At 35.3% G+C, this 25931-nt stretch overlaps 2 protein-coding genes and 1 long non-coding RNA gene across 3 annotated transcripts; 2 read left to right on the top strand and 1 right to left on the bottom strand.

Moving 5' to 3' along the window:
• Positions 1-566: 566 nt before the first annotated feature.
• On the bottom strand, positions 567-3524 carry LOC106707614 (hypothetical protein). The gene is made up of 2 exons (XM_045685967.1): positions 3098-3524; positions 567-1045 (listed from the first exon to the last, which is right to left on the bottom strand). The coding sequence occupies exons 1-2, from the start codon at positions 3510-3512 to the stop codon at positions 606-608; spliced, it is 855 nt and encodes a 284-aa protein (XP_045541923.1). The 5' UTR covers positions 3513-3524; the 3' UTR covers positions 567-605.
• A 519-nt stretch (positions 3525-4043) lies between these two features.
• On the top strand, positions 4044-23045 carry LOC123723346 (neuralized-like protein 4). Its single transcript, XM_045685925.1, has 34 exons — positions 4044-4193; positions 5731-5832; positions 6202-6315; positions 6741-6905; positions 7499-7634; positions 7881-7947; positions 8060-8192; positions 9380-9535; positions 9763-9903; positions 10244-10309; positions 10908-11044; positions 11746-11922; positions 12316-12406; positions 12570-12687; positions 12775-12883; positions 12961-13154; positions 13750-13932; positions 14241-14365; positions 14790-14902; positions 15420-15552; positions 16260-16401; positions 16826-17004; positions 17082-17169; positions 17249-17482; positions 17552-17634; positions 17716-17868; positions 17948-18133; positions 18243-18417; positions 18566-19042; positions 19135-19309; positions 19387-19446; positions 19600-19692; positions 22478-22752; positions 23029-23045. Exons 1-34 carry the CDS (start codon positions 4044-4046, stop codon positions 23043-23045), a joined length of 4947 nt encoding a protein of 1648 aa, XP_045541881.1.
• Positions 17772-18393, top strand: LOC123723406. Its single transcript, XR_006756732.1, has 3 exons — positions 17772-17868; positions 17948-18133; positions 18243-18393. It is a non-coding gene; the product is annotated as an uncharacterized LOC123723406 (long non-coding RNA).
• Positions 23046-25931: the final 2886 nt, after the last annotated feature.

Genomic DNA, 25931 nt, shown 5'->3' with positions numbered 1-25931 from the left:
AATTTTCTAATCTACACTCTTCATCACTAGTGTTCAAAATCTTAACAGGAATCCTTCCACAGTTAGGTCTCACTATAGTACTTGCTAAAAAAACATCCTTTGTCAACTCTGTTGCACTAACAATACAATCCTCTTTCACTCCTGAATTTATGAAAACATAATGAATAGACTCACTCCATGGTGGGATCAACAAAGAGTTACTGTAATCTGGTCTGTCATAAATAGGTAAAGTTAAATTTTTATGTTCAATATGTAATGTTAATAAGTTTCTATACAAATCTATGTTAGCTTTATATTTATTTAAGAAATCTAAGCCTAATATACCATCAACGGCAATTGGTACATTTTGAAAAATATGAAATTTACTTAAGAACTTGTCTCCACTATCGGTATATAAATCTAACAAAATGCAACCCGATGAGTAAATTTTTCCTCCGATACCATTTACAACTAAATTATCATTTAAAATTTGTGAAGCCTTTGAAAGTATTCCTTCTTTAATGATTGATATAGATGCACCAGTATCTATTAATAAAATCAATTTCCTACCGTTGCTATAAAAATTAATAAATTTGGAGTTTCCATTACAGGTAAAAACAAAATCATTAAGAACGAAAAAACTGTTTTTTATCTAGTTCAGGTGGTTTTTGTCCTGACCTGTCACTATTTTGTATTTGATCATTATTATTTTGTACTAAATAACTATTTCTTTTAATATGGTTATACCGCACATTCTTATTGTAATGGTTAAAATTGCCTCTAAAATTCTGAAATCTACCACGGAAATTAGACTGGGGCGGTTTAGATGTGGAATGACTTGAATATCTACCATTATAATAACTATTTTCAGGAAAATTTTGAAAAGATTGGCCTCTCCTATGATATTTTGAAAAATTATTCCTACCTCTATGAGTTGAGGTCATCATAAAAACCTCTGCTGAACTGGAAGGCACAGATTCATCTTTGGCTGCTTGAATTGCATCTTGCAGTGAACTATAGTTGCGAGCAGCAATAATTGTACTTAACTTTTCACTTCTAAGACCATCTGTAAATTTTTTTATGACCATTTTTTCATTAATAGGTTTCATAACGTAAAAAAACAATCTCAAACAAAATACACTAAAAAGAAACAAAATAATGTCATGAAAACTTCTTTCTTTCTTTCTTCTCTCTTTCAAAAACCCTCTAAACTCTAAAGAAAGTTCTCTTCTTTCTTGTAACATGTCTATATTGTATAATTATTGTTATTTCGCAGTCGGTGTCGGCCGAAGTAAATAGGTGACATTTTATATTTGAGATGTATTAGACATACTTACGTTTATGTCCCTACTTAGGCCGAAACCGACTCCAAAATAACAATAATTATACAATATAGACATGTTACAAGAAAGAAGAGAACTTTCTTTAGAGTTTAGAGGGTTTTTGAAAGAGAGAAGAAAGAAAGAAAGAAGTTTTCATGACATTATTTTGTTTCTTTTTAGTGTATTTTGTTTGAGATTGTTTTTTTACGTTACTTTTGAGTGCATTTTGTTTGAAATTGTTTTTTTTAAGTTACTTTTGAGCGCATTTTGTTTGAGATAGTTTTTTTTGTTTTGAAGTCGGCTATTTTTTTTTCTTAAAATGTTTGTTTTATTTCTCAATTTTTAGTGAATTTGAAGTTTAATTACAAATTTCCTTAATACGTATAAGAACATAAATAAGACAAATAAAGAAAAGGACTTTCCTATTTAATATGTGTGTACTTCAATTCAAAAACTAATTTAGAATACACCAGATAACCACTTATCCTTTAAACAATGAAATAATTATCAAAATCGGTATACAAATTGAAAATTAACGAACTAATACATCGTAGCGTGCCTTTAATTTTGTCCAGCCGCGCGCCGCAGTAGCATTTTTCGGATGCGCGTAGTTTGTAATAATTTAATATCTTCCAAACTATTGATCAGAATTACATAGTTTAAAGGCTAATGTAATCTGCATTTAATACTCTAGCCATCAAACATATTTATTTGGATAAGGATTCATATCGAATATAATATAATAGCGCCGTAAGCTTACGACGCTGTTTTTCGTGTGCAATTTAATCGAAGTTTGTTCAAAATAACATGGTTTTTGTGAGACATCCATAGATGATAGATATATGCCACCTGAGACTTTTATTTAGCAAATTTAAGGATCTATAATTACTCGATACATCATTTTAATGTAGGTCATATAGTTTGACCTACGTAAGCCCAGAAAGCAAATTTGTGCTATTCATTGTAACGCGATGTAGCCTTTTTCGTTTCCGCGTAATTTTATTCTTACGATATCTCCTAAACTATTAGACAGAATGATATAGTTTCAATTGCAAATATAATCTACATTAAATTATCTTGATAATGAACATATTTATTTACATAAGGGTTAATACTGAACTTGAATAATAGCGTCGGAAATAGGGCATGAATTTAATGAATGTTTCTAAAGAAAAAAATGGTTATTGTGAGAAAACTATAAAAGATAGATATATGCTATCGCGGACTTTTATTTAGCACATTTAAAGAGCTACGATTCGCCATACATCATTTCTATGTAGGTCCTATAGTGTAGCCTACGTAAGCGCTGAAAGCAAAAATGTCCCTAATTTCCGCAACAAATTTTGAAGCTATATTCAAAATCTACTAGTCTTCTAGTTATTTAAAAAAAAAAAAAAAAAATGGGACCCACCTGCAAGCACTTCCTTTCGATTAAAATAATTTTTATCAAAATCGGACCACCAGGGGCCGAGTTTCGCGGTAACACACATAAAAAAAAAAAAAAAAAAAAAAAATACAGTCGAATTGATAACCTCCTTCTTTTTGAAGTCGGCTAAAAATAGTTGAAGCATATTCATTACCATCTGCTTGTGATATATTCAAATCAGTTAGAAGTTTTTCAAGCTCCGACCCATACTCATTAATGGACTTATGACCTTGACTTATAGATTCAATGTGTTTTTGTATAGCTGTGAACGATTTTTTCACTAACAATTTTTTTCTAAAGTCAGAGATCATATCACTAACTGTTTTGTAAGTACTTTCTACTCTTAACTTTGCACTTTGAGTTAACCTACCTTTAAGAACAAATTTAATTAATAATTGCTGACCTCCCTCGGACAACATTTCTGAATACATTTCAACAGCATCAATTAATTGTTTTACAGTATCTTCCTTACCGTCTAAAATAGGTATAAAACCACATGCTGTCTTTAAATCAAACTCCATTTTTCTTATATTAGTACACATTTGAGTAATTTCTGAAAACAAATAACAAATTTTATCATAAGTACAATTAATTAACCTAACTTCTTCCCTATCTTGACTTCCAATTAAATTAACATATAACTCCTTACTGCTATTAAACAAAATTTGAGCTTCTTTTAACTTATTAAATGCTACTAAACCCTTATATCTACTTTGTCCTTTTTTTACTAAGTATTTTCTAATATCTGACAATTCTTCCTGTTTATTAATTAATCTATTAATCATACTGAACTAAAAAAAAAACTTAAAATTATAAATCATATTTTTTTTTCTCATCTTCCTTTTCTTATTTCTTTTTAATTTGATTTTATTTTTCCTTTTTGATTTGATATGATATAAAATGTTCCGCCATATTGGCACTTGGACGCCATGTGTACCCTCCTAAAACACATTTTATTTATCGGCACTTTCACTTGTCTCAAATTTATATCCTCGTATCCTCTATCGTATCGTATATCTTCTTGGATCCGGGAAACTCCTGATCCTCCTGATCTGATCGAATATGAATTTGTCCACCATTGAAACCAATGCACCGATGCAAAATCTTTTTGACAACTTTGTTAATGTTAATGACCAAACTAAGAATCGCCAACATCCTGACAAGTATCATCCTGTTATTATCGTGGCATCTTCTGTGGCAGGGTCGCCATGAAATATGAAATAAATTCACTTTTTTGGTTTCATATTAGTTTAATAATTTGCACGATGCGATCACAATCAATACAGTTACAAAAAGGGAAGTGACAGTTCATATCAATGTTGACATATCAAAAAATACAGATACACTCCATACTTCTGTCAATAACCTGTCCAGTGTCCATGCCCCTGGAGCAAATTGTGAAGAAGACCAATGCACTGCACTACATGCCCTCATTGTTACAAAGAATAGAGAAGCTGCGACGACTGGTGATATCTTTTTAGATATTGTAAATGAGATTACCCTTACACCGTTAGAGGAAAAAAGTCAGCCCCAAATAATGGGGCCCCTACAATATACTTCGGGACATTTTTAAAAAAAAAACGAAAAATAAAATATTTAGGTCCTGCGAAATTTGTAAGGGTAATCTCTATAGCGAAATTGAAAATGATTTTATTAGAAGAAGAGAATTTGCCAATCGTCGTTGGCTTTCCAGCCCTAGCCCAGATTTTTTAACATGCATATCTAACATGCAAGATATTATATATAAAATATTAAGTAATAATTTAAAACAAAAAGCTCTCAGGGAATACATAAAAACAATTATTCTTTTATTTTTAGATTTTAATTTTTTAACATGCTCTGATCATAAAGATAAATTAATAGAATTTTTAATTAATTTAGTATGTCGATTTTTTATATTTACATATTGTAAAAATATAAATAAAATATTATCTGGCAAAAAAGATATTGACAGAGACGAGGACGTAATGCAGTGCAAAGCAAAAAAGTATTTTAAAAGATGTTTTAAGAGAAAAAAGTGACATTATCTTAATAATGCATTGTTGGCACAATGCATTATTAAAATAATGTCTAAATAAAATAAAACTGGTTATGTATTAGAAAATATAACTATAAAATGTTTTATTATGACCTACTACGACGACTATTATACCAATGCAAAATAAATTTAAGATCAAATCATTCATCAGATCAAATTATTAAGATTATAATATGGGTTTTATTTTCTGCAGCCTTAAGTAATCCCTTAATTTATTCATATGCGTTAGTCTATGAGTAAATTACGGAGTTAATAAAAATAAATTAACTGAATTTATAATAAAAACCTGCCTGAAAGCAGGAATGGTGGTAGACATATAGCTATTTATATAATTATATATATAGCAGGAAAGTTGTATGTTTGTAGTTACAGATGGGGTCACCAATCGCTTTCCTTCTGAACTGTTGAGTAAAGCCTCTATTCCTATATGTAAGAAAGTACTCTGTGGTTAGTATCCTTCAAAGTAGCCGAGTACCACTTAACAGCAATTTTATATGTACTTAAATATAGTTCTATATAAAAAGAATAACAGTAATGGTCCTCATAAGCAATGTAATATAATATACATTTTTATTATTTACTTTAAATCATATAGAAAATTGCTTGTTAGAAACTGTAATCAGGTTGTATATATCTTAATCCGCAGTTTTTAAAGCTTGCATGGTTTATCTATATAACCTACATACCTTAATGCTATATTATAATTGGATAGTGATGGATATTATTTTAACTGTGGCCTCTATTTTTGTTAATACTACAATGCATAGATATACAATTGAACACATAAGATAATGTGCATAAATATATTCACTTCCTGAAATAAAAGAAAAATGTTTGTATTAATTTATTTATATATTAGTGGGGAGTGATTAATTAATATTGATGAATAACTTCTTTGCTTAAGGTAAATGTAATGGCTTGAGTAAATTCCGTAAAAATTTTAATGATGTAAATATTTTGTTTAGGTCAATGTATGGAATGGAAGCCTTGAAATTGGTGTTACAACACAAAATCCAGAATATATGGACTTACCTGCCACGGCAACCAAATTGAGAAATACCGCATGGGTAAGTCAAACAACTATTGTTTATTTGAAACATATACAAATGCAATTATTATTACAAAAATAATGCAGTTTATTTTTTACCATTTCTAATAAATTGGTCTATGCCGTAACAAATTTTTTGTATGAAACTTAACTCATATATGTTAAAACTCTAGCTTAAAAAAAAGTGTTAAGCTACAATGTCTACAAATTAAAATTACGACAATTTTCATATTTTATCACTTGGCTATATAACTTCAGTTATCAATACAGCACAATTTTACATTTCAAATTATATTAGTATGGCCACATTGTATTTTTTTTTTATAAGAGAAGGGGGCAAACGAGCGGCTGGAACACCAATGTATGACTTGTACATGTCTTTTTCTAGATTCTATCAGGCAGTTCAGTTGTGAGAGATGGTGTAACACATTTACCATCTTATGGCCCAGAGCTTGACACACTGCAGGAAGGGGACTGTGTTGGTGTCATGAGAACTAGTCGAGTATGTCTTTATTAATAAGTTAATGTGAATTAATAAGTCCCCACTGAGGGCCTCGAGCCTACATTAAGTGAATACGGTTAATTAATTAAATTTGCTTTAGCATTGAACTGCACTGCACTGCACTGCATTACATCTGAAATTTTGCATTTATATACATACTAGCTGTCGCCCGCGATTCCGTCCGTGCGGAATTTGAAAAATACTTAATTAGTAACCTATGTGACATTCCAGACTATGCTCTACCTCTATGCTAAATTTCATAGAGATCCATGCAGCTGTTCTGGAAATACTGTCAATCAAACATCCATCCATCTAAACATGAGTTGTTGACCTAATTGCAGTGTGTGTATCAAATGGAATCACTGAAATATATAGGTTATAAACATCCTGGAATATAATTGTTAAGTTGTGTTTTATTTTTGTAGGCTGAGTTACTATTTTTCATCAATGGAAGATGTCTCGGTGTGGCTGCCATGGATATGCCCCCACTTTTATATGGGGTTATCGATTTGTATGGACAATGCGTTCAAATAACTCTCGTGCCGCAATCGCCCACTACACCTAGATCTGCAATAACAAATGCAGAATCTGTAAGTATGTTTTGTTAACATGGAAAATGTAGGATATGAGTGGAGTATGACCATGAAGTTATGCTCTTTTATTGCTTTTAAAAAAGTACTCAAGTAAGGCGGACATGTTTTTATGTATGGGTGTAATATTGTGAAAAAAACTAATAGGATATAATTTTTCTAATGTTACTTTAGTAGGGTTTTTGTATGTTTTTTTATTATATGAAAAGGTGGCAAACGGTCTCCTGAATTCGCCGAAATAGCGAGGCATTGTCCATGGACATCCGCAAATGCAGATGCGTTGCCTACCTTTAATCAACGGAGGAGGGGACGCACAGAAAGAGGACATTTCCCCTTCCCATGCGTTCCCTCTTCCGCCAAATCCACTTCCCCTTCTCATCCTTTCCTATAACAAAAAGATTGTGAAGGGGAAGAGGATTAAAATTAGGCCTCCAGCACCACACTCATCAGACTGTACTATAATTGCTTCCACTTGAGGCCTGTCTTCTGTGTGGTCATGGTATTTCATCAGGCGAGCCAATTCGTGAAACAGATGTTGTTGTTGCTGGCATCTACCACTGTTGAATAATGTATATATTGTTTGTATGTTTTAGCAAAATGAAGCTACGCGTCATGACGGGCCAGTGGCACTCATGGAGGTTGTTAACTATGAACCCTCTGTTGACACATTCCCTAAGGGTAGCCGGGATGAATATGTTAATAATTCTACGGAAGCTTCTTGTACACACTGTAAGCAATGTTTCATACATCAGCTTGAGTCATTTCACTGTTGGTCATAGTCCTTCCCAATGCCTTATATATTAGAAGATCCGTAAGGTGTGACATAGCCGCACCAAATGGGATACTGTAATCTCTGCCTAATGGGTTATGGGCGTGAGCTGTATTCTTGTGCAAAGCACTGTATCAGGTTCATTAATGTTTTTAATTGACAAATGATATACCTCGGGTTTAGTTGATTGTGATTTAAAATTTCAGATAATCAAGACCGTTTGAGATTTCATACAAGGTGCGGTGTATTGGTGCGGTTCTCACATCACAATAGGTAAGTTGTTTGAAATAATATACTGATAAATGTCACTGCTTTAATACTTGTATTAGAGGTTTATAGTCTTAGAAGTTGTTACATTTGTATGTATGTATGTATGTGTATGTAGGACGGCGGAACGCGCGCGGCCAATGGACGATTATAATGATGCTGTGGTGATGACGTCACGACCGTTGCATGATGGTGAACTCTTCGAGATACGCATCGAGCGCCTTGTGCATAAATGGAGCGGCAGCATTGAGGTAACCCACCCCCCACAACATCCATACATACATACATACACTGCCACTATACAAATATCAACACATATCTAACGCAGGCTGATATATATATATGCTAGGACTGAAAAGATAATACAGAGGGTTCAAAACGCATGTGCCCGTTTCTGTTTTAATGTGCCGCCACGTAGTCACGTAACGCCGTTTTTCAATGAAAACAATATTTTAAAGATCGGTTACCGTAGGAAACTGCATCTAGCTTGTCTTCTTTTTGATATAATTAATTTACAGTCACCTAGTTATCTATTTTGTAAGCTTGAGTGGTCTAAAGGTAGCCGTCCCAAACAAAGACAGGGGTCTTTGCAACTATGCACAAAGCGACATAAGTCTGCCGCATTTCGAGGTAGTTTTCGATACGCTGCCACGAGATGTTGGAATAATATCCCGCCACCTATTAAGAATGCGCTAACTAAATTAACTTTTAAAAGAAAGCTAAAAGTATTTTTATTAGAAGTCCAAAAGCAGAAAATTTATAATAAATCTTTTTTCTAATTTTTTTTTTTTTTCCTGCACTCTGGCTGCTTATCGAAATGTACATATGTAAAAGGGAGACTAATATTGTTCCAGAATTTCTATTTGTTTTAAGTTACATTGAAGTAATGATAGTGAATAATTTTTTTTTTTTTTTCTTTTCTTTAATATTGTTTTAAATACCTTGCATATTGAACTTAGGACCCGTTAATTATACATAACTTTAACTTCTTTTTATACCATAGTTCTTATATTATTTATTAGTTCTTATCTTATTTTATCTTTTTTAATATTGAAATTTTTATTTATCTTTATATATAAATATTTATGTTTGGTTATCCACCGCTGCAACTGGCGTGCGGATAGTCGTGAGGGTTTTCGCGGAAGATCAGCGCTGAGTGTTCCAGAGAGGAGCACCCAGCATACAAAGCTGAGGGAGGACCCTATCCGGTCAGCATTGCAACGTTAATTATAAATGTTTCTTTATGCTAGTGTAATTTTAATTTTATTCTGTTTTATGTATTTATAATTATTTTGTAATATGTTTGTTTTTTATTGCGTTGTAATGGTGGGAAGGATTAAATGTTATTTTATTTTATTTTTTTATATAAAATTACGATGCAAACAACATTTGTTTAGGAACCTATAATAAAAATACAAGCATTAATTTTTATTTGTAGGTTGGCGTGACCAATCACAATCCAGCAACTCTAAACTTCCCGTCAACTATGACCAATATGGAAACTGGCACAGTCATGCTCTCCGGCTCCAAAGTGTTAATCAACGGTCAGGGCACATGCACTGAATATGGCTCCATGAACCTTGATGAATTGAAGGTATGTATGCAAGTGGGTGTTGAGTGACATGTGCAACCTTTGTCAAGAGGCAAGAGGAAGGAATTTCAAATGGCTCCATACATATGGCACTCGACTCAGAAAAAACGCATTTCAGTGTGTCATCTGAAATACATTTTGGATTTATGCAGTTTATCTTTGAATGTTGGTACCCAAGATAAAAATAGAGGAATTTCAATGTACGATGATGGTGATAACTTTGTTACCAGGAAGGTGATATGGTGGGTCTGATGAGGAAGTCGTGTGGAAGCCTGCACTACTTCATCAACGGCGTGGACCAGGGCGTGGCCGCAAGGGACGTTGCGGCTCCCGTCTGGGGCGTTGTTGACCTCTACGGGATGACATCCAAGGTACATTTAGCCCACTCACAACACTGACGGTAAGTTCACGATCAAAGTAAGGCACAACTGAGAGGAATATACACTTGATTAGTGTGCAGAAAGTTGCCGGTTCAAATCTCGTGACCAAACAAGATTTTTGCATTAGTAAGTTCTACCGGAGACCCCTACTTGTGACTCTAGAGGAAGGCCATATAGAGAAGGGTCTTATGGATGCATTTACCAATGTCATGTATCCTTCATGATGTTGCTTTAGATGAAGAATCAGGAAAGAGGAATCTTAAGTATGAAGTGATAAATATTTATGTGTTGTTTATTTGGATTTGATTACATAAGTTTTTAATATATGCAGGTTTCTATAGTGGATGCATACGACGACAGTAACCTTCATGATATATCTCCGTTGCCCAGCGTGTCAGTGCTAGCCGGACTAAGTAAGTATACATTATACATATTAATAAATAAGATTTGTGTGTTTGTTTGTTTTTATAATTTGAATTTAATAAAAACATATTGATCTATTTTTTTATTAAGAAATTAAGTTCTTTAGTGAGAAAGTCACCCAACTTTTTAACCTAACTGAAATCAAAGATATCATTTTTTTTTTCAAAGTAATTGTTATGTATTTTGTCTGTATGTATCCGTTCTATTAGAACTTTGAATATTTCAGAATATGACAGAAATAAATTGTTTTTTTCTTTTTAATTAACTTAACCGTTAATATAAATTACTAGATTTTGCCCGCGACTTTGTCGTATGTTACTCCGTGATAATGTAGCTTTCTAATCTTACTGATATTATAAATGCGAATGTTTAGATGGATGGATGTTTGTTAGAGGGTATCACTAAAAAGGCTTAATGGATCTCTCTTAAAATTGTCATAGATGTAGAACATAGTCTGGAAGGACACATAGGCTGCTAATAAAGTTTCTTTTTAATCTTGTGCGGACGGAGTAGCGGGCGACAGCTAGTTATAGATGTGTAATATAATATTTATTGTTATTGTTGCAGATGAGCTAGCACCTGAGATAGACACGGATGCAGACATAGATACAGATATGAATGACATTGAAGATGACAGTCATTTATTTCATACGATGCGTGCTTCGAATGTTGTTATTATTAACAATGGTAAGACTGCTTATAGGCCTAAGTGAGTATCAATTTTTATACATTTCTTATAAATACTCTATGTGTTCTTCCAGACTATGTTCTATATATGTGTCAAATTTCATCAAGATCCGTTGAGCCGTTCCTGAGATACCTTCTAACAAACATCCATCTATCTAAACTTTCGTATTTATAATAAACTAGCTTTTACCCGCGACTCCATCCGCGCGGAATAAAAAAAAATAAACACAAGATAAAAAAAGTCCCTATGTCTGTCTCTTAGTTCTAAGCTACCTCTCCATCAATTTTCAGCTAAATCAGTTCGACCGATCTTGAGTTATAAATAGTGTAACTAACACGACTTTCTTTTATATATACGTCTAAACTTTCGCATTTATAATAAATATTAGTAAGATACACCAGGTTAGAGACAAGATACATGGATGTTCTTAAAAAAAAAGTCATCTCAAAAATATACCAACATATTTTAGTAGTAACGATAATATATTTTATGTATGAATATGGATTTTTTTTACAATCAGTATTTATCAACGACAACCCTGTATATTTACTGTAATTCAAATATTTAAAAAAATATATGAGAATACCGGAAGTATTCCAGTAAGTTTTGTTAATAATTTCAAGTATAACTATTATGTCCTCGTTTTGTTGGAAATTCAATAAATTTTATAACTTTTTTTTAATTATTTTCGCATAGTATATAATGTAATATTTGTTTATCAGCGCTATGGAATTCTTCAATGAAGGGCTCGTGATGACAAACCGGCCCTTGAAGAATGATGAATTGTTCCAAGTTAGAGTCGATGTGATCGTACCAAAGTGGGCTGGGAGCATTGAGATCGGAGTCACGCAACATACATCTAATGAAATACAGTTCCCATACAAATTGAGCAATGCCAAGTGAGTTAAATACACATCTTTTAACAGTAGAACTCCACTGCGGTGACATCAAACACATAGACTAAATAAGATATTAGACATACTTTCACACTTAAAAAAAACATCTATTTTATGTTTTTCCTGTGAGTTTTGATTGCCGAAACACTTGTATGAAAATTTGAAAAAGACAGAAATAATCTGTTTCATATAAATGTTTTGTTAAAACTAACTGGCCCACTTGTTGACTAATTAACTAACTATGAGTGCGACAGGTATACTTAAAAAATGTAGTGATGTATGTTATTAGCAATCATTAACACCTTTTTTAAATGAATGAATGTGCATTTCGTGTCATGCGACGGAAACAGTTACATCGTCACAAATTTGAATTTGTAAAAGGAGCTATGTTGACAGAAGTGGTACGTGGGCCTTGGTCGGCGAAGATGTGATCCGCGACGGTGTCATCATCAGCTCGCAGTACACCAGGAACCTCAACAGGCTGGTGGTAACACTTTACACACATTATATAAGTACTTTATAACGTAAAATTACGAGAAAGGTTCTTAACGCTGTCAAAATATTCTAGATATTTCATGTTTATTTCTAGATTATTATTTTAAAAAGATAGTGAAAGGGAAATTGTTGTTCCACCGTTGGTATGATTGCAGGAAGGCGATACAATCGGTTTGATGCGTACCAGCCTGGGGGTGTTGCATTTCTACATCAACGGAGAAGACCAGGGTCCCGCTGCTTACAATGTACCAGATCAAATCTATGGTATTATTGGTGAGGAAAATGACAGATTTTACGAAAAAAAATATAACATTGTTTTTTTTTCTGAGAGATCAGTTTAATTTTTTTTTTATTTCGCAGATCTGTACGGGCGTGCGGGGCAAGTAAGTATTGTGGAGGGTCGAGTGGACCCTCCAGTGTACTCGCCTGAATCACCACTCTCCACTGAATCCATTATCACGTCTTTTCCGTAAGTTTCTATATTAAATTGATATTATAAATTCGCTTTTTGACATATTTTACCAACTTTTTTTTTGTGTATTTTAGGGAGATGTGTTTCCACCTGGTGCATGGTCGTAATGCAGTGTTGTCCAGATCTCGTCTGACTGCATCACGAGCTGCTGTCTACTCTGAGTTCAATGATGCTGTGTTGTTCAGTTCACGACCGCTGCGTGAATGTGATATGTTTGAACTACGTATTGACGCCATGGTCGACTGTTGGATAGGCAGCATTGAAATGGGTAAGTAATGTTTAATATATAAAATATAATTAATTAGATGCCTGTGTTTTATGTTCCAAATTTATGCTAAATTTTAGCGAGATCTATATAGTCGTTCTGGAGATATCTTCAAACAAACATCCATCTAAATTTTTTCATCTATATATATAAAAGAAAGTCGTGTTAGTTGCACTTTTATAACTCAAGATCGGTCGAACTGATTTAGCTGAAAATTGGTGGGGAGGTAGCTTAGAACTAGGAGACGGACATAGAAACTTTTTTTATCTTGTGTGTCTTTTTTTTATTCCGCGCGGACGAAGTCGCGGGTAAAAGCTAGTTTATAATATTAGTAAGATAGTTATTTTTATTAACCCATTGACTGTCAGCTACGTGATATCTCGTAGTGTTTTTTTTTTTCAATAAAAATTACTGTAAATGCTATTACAATAATTTATTGTAAAATTTCATGTATTCTTTAAAATAAAACTATGGCACCCAGGGCAAGACACTCTAAATATGTCTGGCAGTCAATGGGTTAATGCTAACTAGATAACTTATTGACTAGTGTTTAACTCAACGGGGTCAGATATTAGATTATAGATGTGCTTTATATTAGGTGTGACTGGTATTCGGCCTGAGGACTTGGAGAGTGGTGCGGGAGGTTCATTAGCAGGCACTGCTACTGATCTGACAGGGGATACTTATGTTCTGAGCGGTGCTGCTGTCATGAAGGATGGAGAATGCGTGCGCAGCGGTTACAGACTAGATCTAGACACTCTCTCTGTTGGCAGTAGAGTTGGTGAGTGATTTACCATAGGATTCTAAGACCAAAATCTTCGTTTAAAACAATATGTTATAAACGGGTTTTTGATCTCAGAAATCCACTATTGTACATAACATTTAAAACTAAAATCCTATACATTATACTTACCCTTTTTTTTTAAGGAAATTATGCGAATTTGTGAACGTGAAAATTTACATATTTGAAACAAATATCTTTGATGGGATTCGAATCCAAGTCCTGTAGATTATAAGTCAAGTGTTTAATCCCTGAGCCATCTACGTTATTAGTAGTGTATATATTTTGTGTATTTATATATTTGTCAGGTATGATGTGGCATGCGGACCGCAGCCTGCATTACTACTTGGATGGCATGGACATGGGACAGGCGTGGCATGTACCACATCTCAATATCTACGCAGTCGTTGATCTTTACGGCCAGTGCACCCAGGTCCTATACCCTGTCTCTCAATTACTATGAGTTTCCACTGCTAATAAACATGTACTTAAACATATCTTTACCCATCTCAGTCTATAAAAAAGGGGAATCTATATATATAAAAGAAAGTCGTGTTAGTTACACTATTTAGTTAGTTAAACTCAAGAACGGCTGAATCGATTTGACTGAAAATTGGTGGGCAGGTAGCTTAGAACCAGGAAACGGACATAGGATCATTTTTACCCCGTTTTCTATTTTTTATTCCGCGCGGACGGAGTCGCGGGTAAAAGCTAGTAAAAATATAGATTAAGGCATTGAAATCTTGATTATGTGAACAATGAAGGAAGAAAGTTTCTGGGAAGTTTATTTGTAGAAAGAAGTCGTAATACTATTTTGTCTTTGCATTTTAATTTTAATTAATTTTTTTTTTGTGTAGGTGACAATTTTGCAGAACGAGGCTCGCACTTTCAACTACAACCCTGGTACAGCATCAGACAACTCTCTGCTGGACATGACTCAGCAGCCTGCTGCACCTCCGCAGCCTTACTGGTATTTATATACTAACTCTCGACCGCGATTTCGTTCGCGCTGAATTAAAAAAATATATATAAGTATTCAATATGCTCTTCAAAACATTAGTAAGATAAATTTATACAGGGTGTAACTTAAGTGATTAATTTTCACAAATTTAATAATTTTTTATAACTTTGACACACCATATATATGTTGAAAATCGCACCCTTTGACAAATATATATTACTAGCTTTTACCCGCGACCCCGTCCACGCGGAATAAAAAATAGAAAACGGGGTAAAAATGATCCTATGTCCGTTTCCTGGTTCTAAGCTACCTGCCCACCAATTTTCAGTCAAATCGATTCAGCCGTTCTTGAGTTATAAATAGTGTAACTAACACGACTTTCTTTTATATATATAGATAGATATATTATAATCCTCAAGCCATTTAAATTTTTTAATCCGTAACTTAAGATACATCCCGTATAGTACTTTAAATAATGTTTTCAAATAAATCTTCTTAGTCTATGTATTAATTATATTTTTGACAGCACATTTTCTGAATACTGCGGTGACAATGTTCGTGTGACAAAGGAGTACTCGATAGCGACACGGTTTTTACCTGACCCTGCCGGTGCTATTGTCTTCAGCTCCTCACATCTGGCACAAGATGAGATGTTTGAGGTAAATATTATCTTATTCTTTTATAAAGATAATCTTCAATTATAAACAACATAAAATTTATTATTTTAATTAGAAATCAAATAATAAAATTAACAATATTTATAAAATTAAAGCCTAATTTTAGTTCTCGTCTCCTTTAAAATCTTTTCTTACAAGGAAAGGATGGGAAGGGGAAGTGGATTTGGTGGAAGAGGTGACGCATAGGAAGGAGAAATATCCTGTTTCTGTGCGTCTTCTTCTGTGTTGATTAAAGGTAGGCAACCTATCTACATTTGCGGATGCCTCGCTATTTCGGCGAATTCAAATGGCCGTTTGCTCGTTTGCCACCTAATGATATAAAAAAAAATGTCTAAAATTAATAAATTTAAATCTTTCATTTTGACAAGGGAAGAAAAATATGAAAAAAATATATTTAATATCAACTTGAAGAAAAGAGATCTCTGTTCTTTACATACAAATTAAATATCTGATTCCTCATAAAGCAATCATTGTGTTTCAATGTTTCTGTCTATAACCATCAAAGTCTACTGTTTAATCCAAACACTAAACTCCCTAGACACCGATATTTTTACACTCATAACGGTTAAATGGGCACTAAGTAACAATGGGATAGTTAGTGTTCCATCCTCCTTCACATCTTTATACAACTTAACACAATCAACAAATTCAGCAGATATTTCTCTGTAATTATCTTAATTTTATGTCAGGTGAAGATATTAAAGCAGCGCGCCGGGTTCGCTGGCGGTCTGCGTGTTGGTGTGACAGATGTTAATATATTGAACGCGCACGTCAATCGCAGCCTCCCGCCCGCCATTATCTACTTACCTCACTTCACAGCTTACATCGACGGTCAGTTACAACCAGATAACGTAATACTGCCTTAAAAAATGTATAAAGAACTGACAAAGATTGAACCTGTGCTCAAAAGTCAAACTAAATTATGACAGCTCACTACCACTCTGTCAATGTCAAAAATGTCACAATATCCTTATTTTTATATCTACGTAGGTTTTATATGTTTTGTACATTCTGGTAGAATTTAACTGCGATACTAGCGCCCCTCACCAGTTCAGATATTCTTGTTTTAGTATATAAGTTCTATGAAACTTTTTTAATTTTGCGATGAACAAGCTAACCGCCTCATTTATTATCTACACACATTTAAATATTCAAAGTATTTTATACACGTCTTACATAAATAAGCTGTTAAGTGAAGAAAAAAAAGTTCTATTTTCCTTAGTACAGATTCTACAGAGGGATGTTTATGTTTTAGGGAAGCACATGTTTTATTCAAGACCGGGTAGTCGAGAACGCGATGCTAGGCTTGTGGTGCCGTCCTTTGAGTGGCTGAGACCCGGAGACCGCATCGGACTCAAACTGACCGCAGACCATCGGGTTGTGGTCTATTACAACTACGAGCCCCTCGAAGTTGCCTTTGAAGGCGTACCTGATGTAAGCCCAAATCATATATCTGTCTACTCTACATCTATCATCAAAGTAGGTCTAATTTAATGGTTTTTTTTTCCCAGAAAGTGTATGCGGTGATTGAGTTACATGGTGAGGTGAGCAAGATCCAAGCTATGAATAAAATGACAGCCAATGCATTGCCTCCGCACTGTAAGTTTAAAATATTTTTATTTTAAATAAAAAAGATCTTTCCAGTGAAATATTAATTATGTTTGTTTGTTTGTTACAGTAAACGAGTCGTTCATGAGACGCGAGGTGGAGACGTTCCAAGAGGTGACTTCACTGAAGCCATGCGAGGATATGGACGGCAGCATGGAGGGGATAGAGGGCACGCCAGCGCTGTCCCCCGCACCCACCGCGCCCCCCGCACCCACCGCGCCCCCCGCCATCCCCGCCCACCGCAACCCCCGACCGTACACCTTTCACAACGTACACGGGAACAACATCAAGCTTTGCAGCTCCGGTGAGCAAAATATTCACAATTATTATGTTTTTAATACGTTTGTGTTATAATATAAAGTAAATTTGGCAGATACGGTGGCGGTGCGCACGACCAGCTACAATGGCGGCCTGGCAGTCGTCAGCCAGCCTATCAGGCGCGGTCAGAGCTTTATGGTGCGTTATACTAATGATTAGACATCACATGTTGTCTATGGTCAATTTCTATGTCGTATACTAAAGAATCTGTGGTTGCAGTTCCGTGTGGAGAAAGTTGACCCGACCTGGTCGGGCAGTGTAGGTGTGGGTGCTCTAGGCTATCTGCCTGACGAGCTGCCCGACTTGGCCGGTGCTATCGACCCGCCTGCATGGCTGCTCGCGCCCGACCTCTGCGCGGACAATGGCATTTACGTAAGTAAACCTAACATCATCGTGGCCTACGTATAATATTTTACATGGTAAGTTATAATTGAATGCGTGTGTGTTTCAGTTCCGGGGGGAGGCTGGGCGTGCGCTGGAGGAGGTGAGCGAGCGGTCTGTGGTGAGCGTGGAGTTTCTGTGCGACGGGCGGCTGGTGGCGGCGGCGGATGGTCGGCCGCTGTGCGCGCTCGGCCTCGTGCCAGACACCCTTGATGTCCTCTACCCACTCGTAGATGTCTACGGCAAAGTTTGCCAGGTTGTTTGGTCTTTCATATATCATATAATAATAATTTGATAACTTTTTTAAATTGATACTCTACATGAGCTTGCCAGCGAGCTCAACAAACGAACATTTGTTCTTCCAGGTGTCAATATTGCTTCACCCATACGTACTAGGGAGTGGGGCCTCCCTGGACCTGCCGAGTGTAACTGCGACCCGCGAGGACAGCTCGGGCGTGTCGGAACTGCCCGAGGACGACGTGTCGCCGGTGGACCTCGACGTCGGCACCTCTGTCGCCAAGCCGAAGCTGCGTGCGCACAGTCAGGCCGCTGCTCGCGGAGGAGCTCGCGGCGGCCACGCGTCGGCCCCGGGTCGGCGGGCCGGCGGCCACCACCATGCACCACAGTCTCATGCTCCCGCCTCCCGCCCGCGAGCGGATGCACAAAAGCCACTCTAGCCACAGCTTAGGTGAGGCGCGCCGCCACGCCTACGCCGACGACCCCTTCGCCGAGCGTCATCTCTGCGATACTAACATACGTCACAACGACCGGTACCCGGAGGCGAGCGAAGTCGACAACTTCGACATCGAGATCGTGGATGCGCTCACACTCGAGACCGGCAACCTGCCAGACCTCACCGAGGACCACTCCTCCTCCATCGATGACTCGACGCGCCGAGACGACCTCTGCACGGACATGCTCTCCGCGGAGAACGTCCACTATCTGAGCGCACTTCTCGGCCTCGAGCGAGGCGGCGGCGGAGAATGCGAGCCCTCGGAGTGGGAGCGGGCGGTAGGTGGGCGCGACTGTGCCCACCTCGCCCTCGTGCTCGACTACTGGCGTTGTCTGCTGCAACCGCTGCCCGAGCTGCGGCGCGGCTGCGCGTGGGGTCGCGCCGAGTGCCACTGCTCCGGCTGCCACCCCGACCTGCGACCACCATTAGCCGGTAAGACAGCCGCTATCGGCAAATACACCGTCACTTACGGCAAGTACAACACTAGTATAGGTAAAAACTCAATGAATTGTTTGTATGTACAGGTTGGGTGCGTATAGAGAGGGCGGATGCTGCGGGCGGGGCTGCTCGCGCGTACTGGCCGCTGTCGCGTGCGGCGCTCGCGGGAGTGCGCTCGTGCTGCGCCCGCGCCCGCCGCCCTCGCCGCCCTACCGCCCTAACGCCCTCCCTCGCACGTCTGCCCGCCTCACTCTATGACGTGTTAGTATCTACTGCTACGTACATTGCCACAGTTACACTCACACTGGATTACACAATATTTATAATTTCCATTCCAGATGGTTCGACGTACAGGGTACACCGCATCGCGTTGCGCTCGCCTTGGAGATAGATGTCGAGTAAGTCAATTTAAAACTTATCATTTTTTGCATTTTTCTATCTCCTCCTTAAGAAAGGATATTTATTTAGAAATGCAATATTCATTAATCAAAAACTTGAAGTTTAGTTCAATGGTGTGACATTAAATTTTACAGTATATCTGTCAATTGCAGGGGAAAGACACAGGAGAGTGATTGTATGCTGGCAGTCCTCATCTATATGAAGCCTCACTCCACCTTGGCAGACAGTCCCTGTGGCCTGGAGGAGTGAGAGGATCCGTGAAATCCGAACAAGTTTTAAATCCAGATCCAGGTGCCAGTATACTGATGTCACTAACATTTGTCATCGGTGCATCAATGTCATAAATGTCACGAGTCAAGTATAGTGCGACATACTTATCTGGCCTGGTAGTAACTAAAGTACTGAGACTGACAAACGGCCCTTGTCAAAAAAGTGTCACTCTCTTGTTATACGATGACAGCAGATCTGCGTCAAGAATAGTTACCTTAATTTAAAGGGCAACGTTTATAATATTTATCCAATTTGACGGTGCTAAGTGGTCACTCTGAAATACAAAATGGCGGTTATGTAAAGGACAAACTGCTATTTTGTACCTATCGTGAATTATGTCAAGGTTGCTATATGACATTATTTACATACTCATAAAGATAGTTGTTGTTTAACTTTTAAAAAACATGACTTTTATGACATTGTCACATCGGTCACACAAATTGTCATAACAACGAGGCTGTTTTATTCTCTACTTAATAGTTGTAATTCCAAAACGATAGTATATAAGTATTTATTTATTTTTTTAAATTATAATTTGCAATATTTGTATGTAAATTAAGTTTTAAAATTAATATTTAAAGAAAAATTATGAAAATTATTTTTGATGAAATTTAGATATGTCGTGTTTTTTTTCTGTAATCAGATTATTTTTTCTTGTATACAACTATATATATAACTGTTATATACTTTACAAGTATATACTATATCCATATATAATATTTAATTGGATTCTAATTGATTGTTTTTAAATGTCAAGAAGTTATAAATATCCGATATACCCAGAGTCAAATTTGAAAATGCACCTTAAATAATAAATAACACAATTTAATGTAATATATATAAGTAGGTAGGAATTAGGGCAACCAGATACGCCATCATTCAGCGTGTCTGGATTGCCCTAATTCTTTTCATTATTCAGCTGTTCATTCATCAATCAGATGCATAATTGTGTCGTGTTTAATTATTACTTAACTTTACCGACGCGCGAAGCGGTAACGTTTATAATGAGATATGATCCGACATCATCCATCGTTATAAACTATGCAGATCAATGTCAGCTGAATCAACCCATTATTGTTTTAATATTGGAATGAATGAACAACTTATGTAGATAGATACTTATTATGAAAGTAAAAGATCAAGAAAATATAAAGTATTTATTTTATTTATCCGCTACTTATATAACTAAATACATAATTATTTATTACATATAAATATTCATTCTAGCTTAACTCATCATACAGATAGACATTTAAAACTATTGTTTATGTTCCTAAGAATTTCTTTAACTCGAATATATACGTCGTCAGTGAAGACGTTCGACACAACGTGCTGAGCACAAATTTCCGCATTACATCGGCAAAAAGATTGTTCGAAGTTATCAAAATTATTGGTATCGAAAATCTCTATTCGAATCACTTTAGCTCCGGTTGATGTCGTTCTGATGCTGGAAGCCAATTTTTTCTGTCTATTCACGAAATCAGTGGTAACATCTTGCCCACTACTATTATCATCTTCTATGTCGTGAGTTATTCGCTGTACAGTCGTTGGATCCGCTAACCCACCAGATCCAGACGCCGGTGGTGAGAGTGGTGAATATGATGGTGTATAAGACCAGTTATTTGGATACTGTAACAAACAACATAGTGTTCATTTTAATATATGAAGCTAGTATATCTTTTTAAGGGTTTTTCATTAATCAAGCAAGCAAGTGTAAGTAGACTAAGAATAATTTTCTCAGATGTTATTATTATAAATATAAAATATTATTAGAGTTACAAATTTTATTTTTCAAAAACTTACCGCCATGGTGACTGCTTCGAAGAAGACTAAGACAACGATTTACATCCAACCGTCTTTTATAATAATTTGATTATAAACAACAAGGTTCAAAATATATCTTAATTTAAATATATCCGACACTGCTTCTTAACCAAAAATGGATGTGGCGCCTGTTTTTAGATGATCTGTCTATGTTGACATTCATAACTCATGCACTGTATGTATCTAAATAAAACAATTATCTAACACATGGGCACGTGTACTCTAGACCTTTATCTACGCTATGTCTTCTTAGATAAAGATTGTTGTTTACACACACATAAGGATTCAACGTGTGAGTAATACAATATGCAAGCTTAGCTTTTTGAACATATTTAGAAAAGAATCTACATGAATAGAAACCTTTACACACACTTTAAAAGGAGATTCAATGTGTGATCATACTATTTAACTCGTGAATGGGGAGACAGATCAACATTACGCTTTTTTCCTAAGAAAAGTCACTACTTGGAAAGGAACACCTCACTTCAAACAATGTGAGTACCATTATTTTCTAATATGTTATTAAGTTAATAAATTCCTTATATCTGACTAGACTTATCATTTAATTGTTCTTATCGTGGTAGCAGTAAGGTCTAATGACTTGAAACCAAACTACTATCATCCAATTTCACTTATTTTATTAAGCTTACTGAATGATAATATTCAACCAAAGTCATCATTTTGTCGATTGTTTGAAATATAAGATCGAACCAACATTGTTATCATAGGAATGTTTATCAAATTGTTCTTTTAGATCTATTAATCTTAAATAATACTTTTACAATACTATTCTCATAGTCTGTTGCTTAATAATCTTACAACTAATGTCAAGTTATATGTATGTCTTTATATGATCTATGAAAACTATCATTAAATCATAGGGAAGTGAATGATAAATATTACAATATATCATTATTTTTTCTTTTTCTATTATAGGTCCAAACTTGTCAAAGATCTGTTTCTTTCAAGCGACTCGGAGTCTGACGCCAAACCTCCGCCACCAAGTTCTGAGCAAAAAAAGTTGAAGAGGAAATCGTCTGACAAGATTACGGAGGAGCCGGTCAGGAAGATTGCAGGTGAAGAGAAGCGGGATAAGAAGGTGGTTATTAGTCCTGTCTTATCACCACCAAGAGTTACGGCGCAAATGTTGTTCGGGGATGACAGCTCTGCGGAAGATGACTGCAATGAAGCATCCAGCTCTAAAAAGACGGGTAAAAATATACCACCATTATTTAGCTATTTCACTAGAAGGGTGAAAAAAGGATATTCGCGACAAATTAATGAGAGTAAAGATGGGAAATATTTCGTCGAGATGAAGATCTATGAAGCCGACGAAATAAAAAAAATACAACCCGTCCATCGATGGCGGCTTGCAATTACAACTATCAAAACCAGAATTGATGACGATGCGGAATCTTGGCTATACATTAAGAAATTTGTGCAATGTATCCAAAAAGATTTCATAAACAGCCCCATAACACTTATAGGCGGGTATGATTATTAGGATAGGTTAGATCTTTGTATTTAATCAGTATGTTATTTGACCATCTATATTTGTAAACAAAATAGCTTTTACACTTTGTTTTCTTTTATTTACTAAATATTTTTGAACGTCGTCGTAATTTAGTATTTTGAATAAACAACAATATTTCAAAAGTGTTTCTTTTTTTCACAGTTGTGTTCCCCGATGACTTAACAAGATCTATACATTGTAATAATTGCAACATGTTTATCCAGAAAAGGCTATTTTCACATCATAAGAGAACAAATTTACATAAATCTAACTGTTTATTGAATACGCAGTTCGCAAATATCAATATTGTCGCGTCTGCCTTCAAAAACAGATTAGTAACATACCGATTGAACGTCACTCAGGAAGACGAGTACCTCAGTCCAGAGGCGTTCCTGAGTGATAATCAAACAGATTTATTGAAATTATTCAATATGTCATTGAAAGAGCATGATGTTTTGAGTTGTTCGCTTATTTTTTACTACCAAAATTAGATGAAAAGCAATTGAAATCATTTAATACTAAATATATTATAGTTTATAAGAACTCAGACTTGAATAGATTATTAGAAAAAGTTATGAATATATTGAATAAAAAGTTTACTGAATTTCAGCATACTCAATCTGGATGGTCATTTTATCAATGAGTCATGCCGAAATTAACATTAATAAGTATTCTTCTATGAGAGGTGGATCTTATTTAGATCTACCACCAGCAATCGAATATTCAAAAAGTTGCATTAGTATTAAAAAATAAAGATAACCACTGTTTTTATGGAGTACAAATTAATTAGAAAATTCCTGGATTATGGAAACATGAGATGGGTGATGATCTGATAACAGATTTTATAGGTTTACGTGCCAAGTTATATTTTATAAACAGTTTAACATCTGAAATAAAAAAGGCTAAGGGTATTTCGAAGTTAGTGTCAAAAAAATTAAAATTGAGAGATTACAAGAATGTACTGTCAACAAATGATACTCTTAGACATAAAATGTCCATGATAAAATCCATTAAACATATGTTATATTCTCAACAAATCGATAAAAAAGTGTTAGATAGAAACGATGATAAAGTGCAAGCTTTACCTGATCAGATACATACATTACCATGGGGTCATTGTGATTCAGTATTCATTGATTATTCCAGCGATGTGTAAAATTAGCTGGGAATTATTTATCATTTATAATCATATTAAAAGTAATGTAGTTGACATTGTTTATTCGATATGTTTATTCATTAATCCAATGTAATAATTAATGCATAAGTATTATATATGAAATTTTATGTAAATAATAAATTTTATACATTTTACATGTATTTTTATTTATATTTTTATGCAATATAAATTGTGGTTAGTAATCTGGCTGATATATGAGGACTAACAGTTCGAATAGCATTGCATTTAAAAATGAAATTCGTAAAGCAAGCATTGTCCTTAGAAGTAAATAGCTTAAATAATAAAACCACTGTATTCTAACCAAATTGATAAAATAGAAAAAAATAATATGTTTAACGTCTTGGTCCATTGGATTGATTTTATGTTTATGCCAAAGTTCGTTTCTTTCATTAATATCTTTGATAATATCGCGATTGATCCAATCTTTCCTCGGTTGGTTAAGTATCTTAGTTTTTGTGGTTTTACAGGCTGCAATTGATTCAATAAGAAATTTTTCAAAAAGTTCATAAGTCTCAGGTAAGTCGTGACTTTTAGTCTTTTGCACTATATTAGATAATTTGTTGTAATCCACCACTAGGTAATCTTTCTTTTTAAGTGGTTCCGGGTCGTACTTTTTTATCTCAAGATAGATTTGCTTATGGTCAGACACAAAGGTGGGCATTAACTCGTTAATCCGTTAATCGTTAATTAACGAAGTTAACATTTTCCTTAACGGATTAACTTTTAAGTTAAATTCAAAAAGTGTTAACGCTCTTGTTAACTTCCGTTAAATTCTACTTCCGTTAATTATTATAATAGACACTTATTGACGTGTTGTCATTTTATTTAAATTATGCATCAGGTTACGTTCGTAAGTTCGGCTATGTTCGGCGACCGTCGGCGAGTCGAATGGTGAACGAGAACGAGAACGAGCGAGTGTGATGCATGATATACAATAGTGATGCAACGGAAGTGTCTTACCGGAACCAGAAACGGAAACAGATGTCAAAAATAAATTTTATCAGAAACGGAAACGGAAACGGATGCGGATACAGAAGTGTAAATAATAATAAAAACATATTTACAAAAATATTTTTTTCGGTAAAAACAGTTTGTATTCGTTTTTAATTTATTAAGGCATTGGATATCGGTGTCCTTTACCCTTCAATGTATGTATTTTTACTGCGCTGCAATAAGTTAAAATACGCGTTTTTTTTAATTTATTTTCAGGAAACAAAATTACACTATTTACAAATTAAAGTTCGCCAAATCACTCGTGTTGACAAACGACAAATATATTTCTAACTATATATTGATGATGATATAGTACATGTTTATCAGTTATTCAAAAGTACATTTAATAACTCGTAAGTATGAAATAGTCACATTTTGCCAGTTGTCAAATTTTATATGGACAACAACTAGACAGTTTACTCCAGCAAGAGAAACTGATTGTTTCAAACAGCTGCAGAAAATATTACGCGCTTAAATTCACAAAATAGTACATAAACAAACAAATGCGACAAGTGCCGAAAGGCCGCGCACGGACTGCCCGTCTCGCGCCGCGCATTTGGATCTCTCAGCCGTCGTAAAGTTCCGTTTTATCTCCGTTATAAAAGTTGCGGAAACAGAAGCAGAAACGGATGTTGAAAAGCACGCGGAACTTCCGCACTTGCGGAAACGGAAACAGACATCCGTTGCATCACTAATATACAATACAC

Source organism: Papilio machaon, chromosome W (assembly GCF_912999745.1).
Source record: "Papilio machaon chromosome W, ilPapMach1.1, whole genome shotgun sequence".
NCBI lineage: Eukaryota > Metazoa > Arthropoda > Insecta > Lepidoptera > Papilionidae > Papilio > Papilio machaon.
This window is presented reverse-complemented; position numbering and strand designations above follow the sequence as displayed.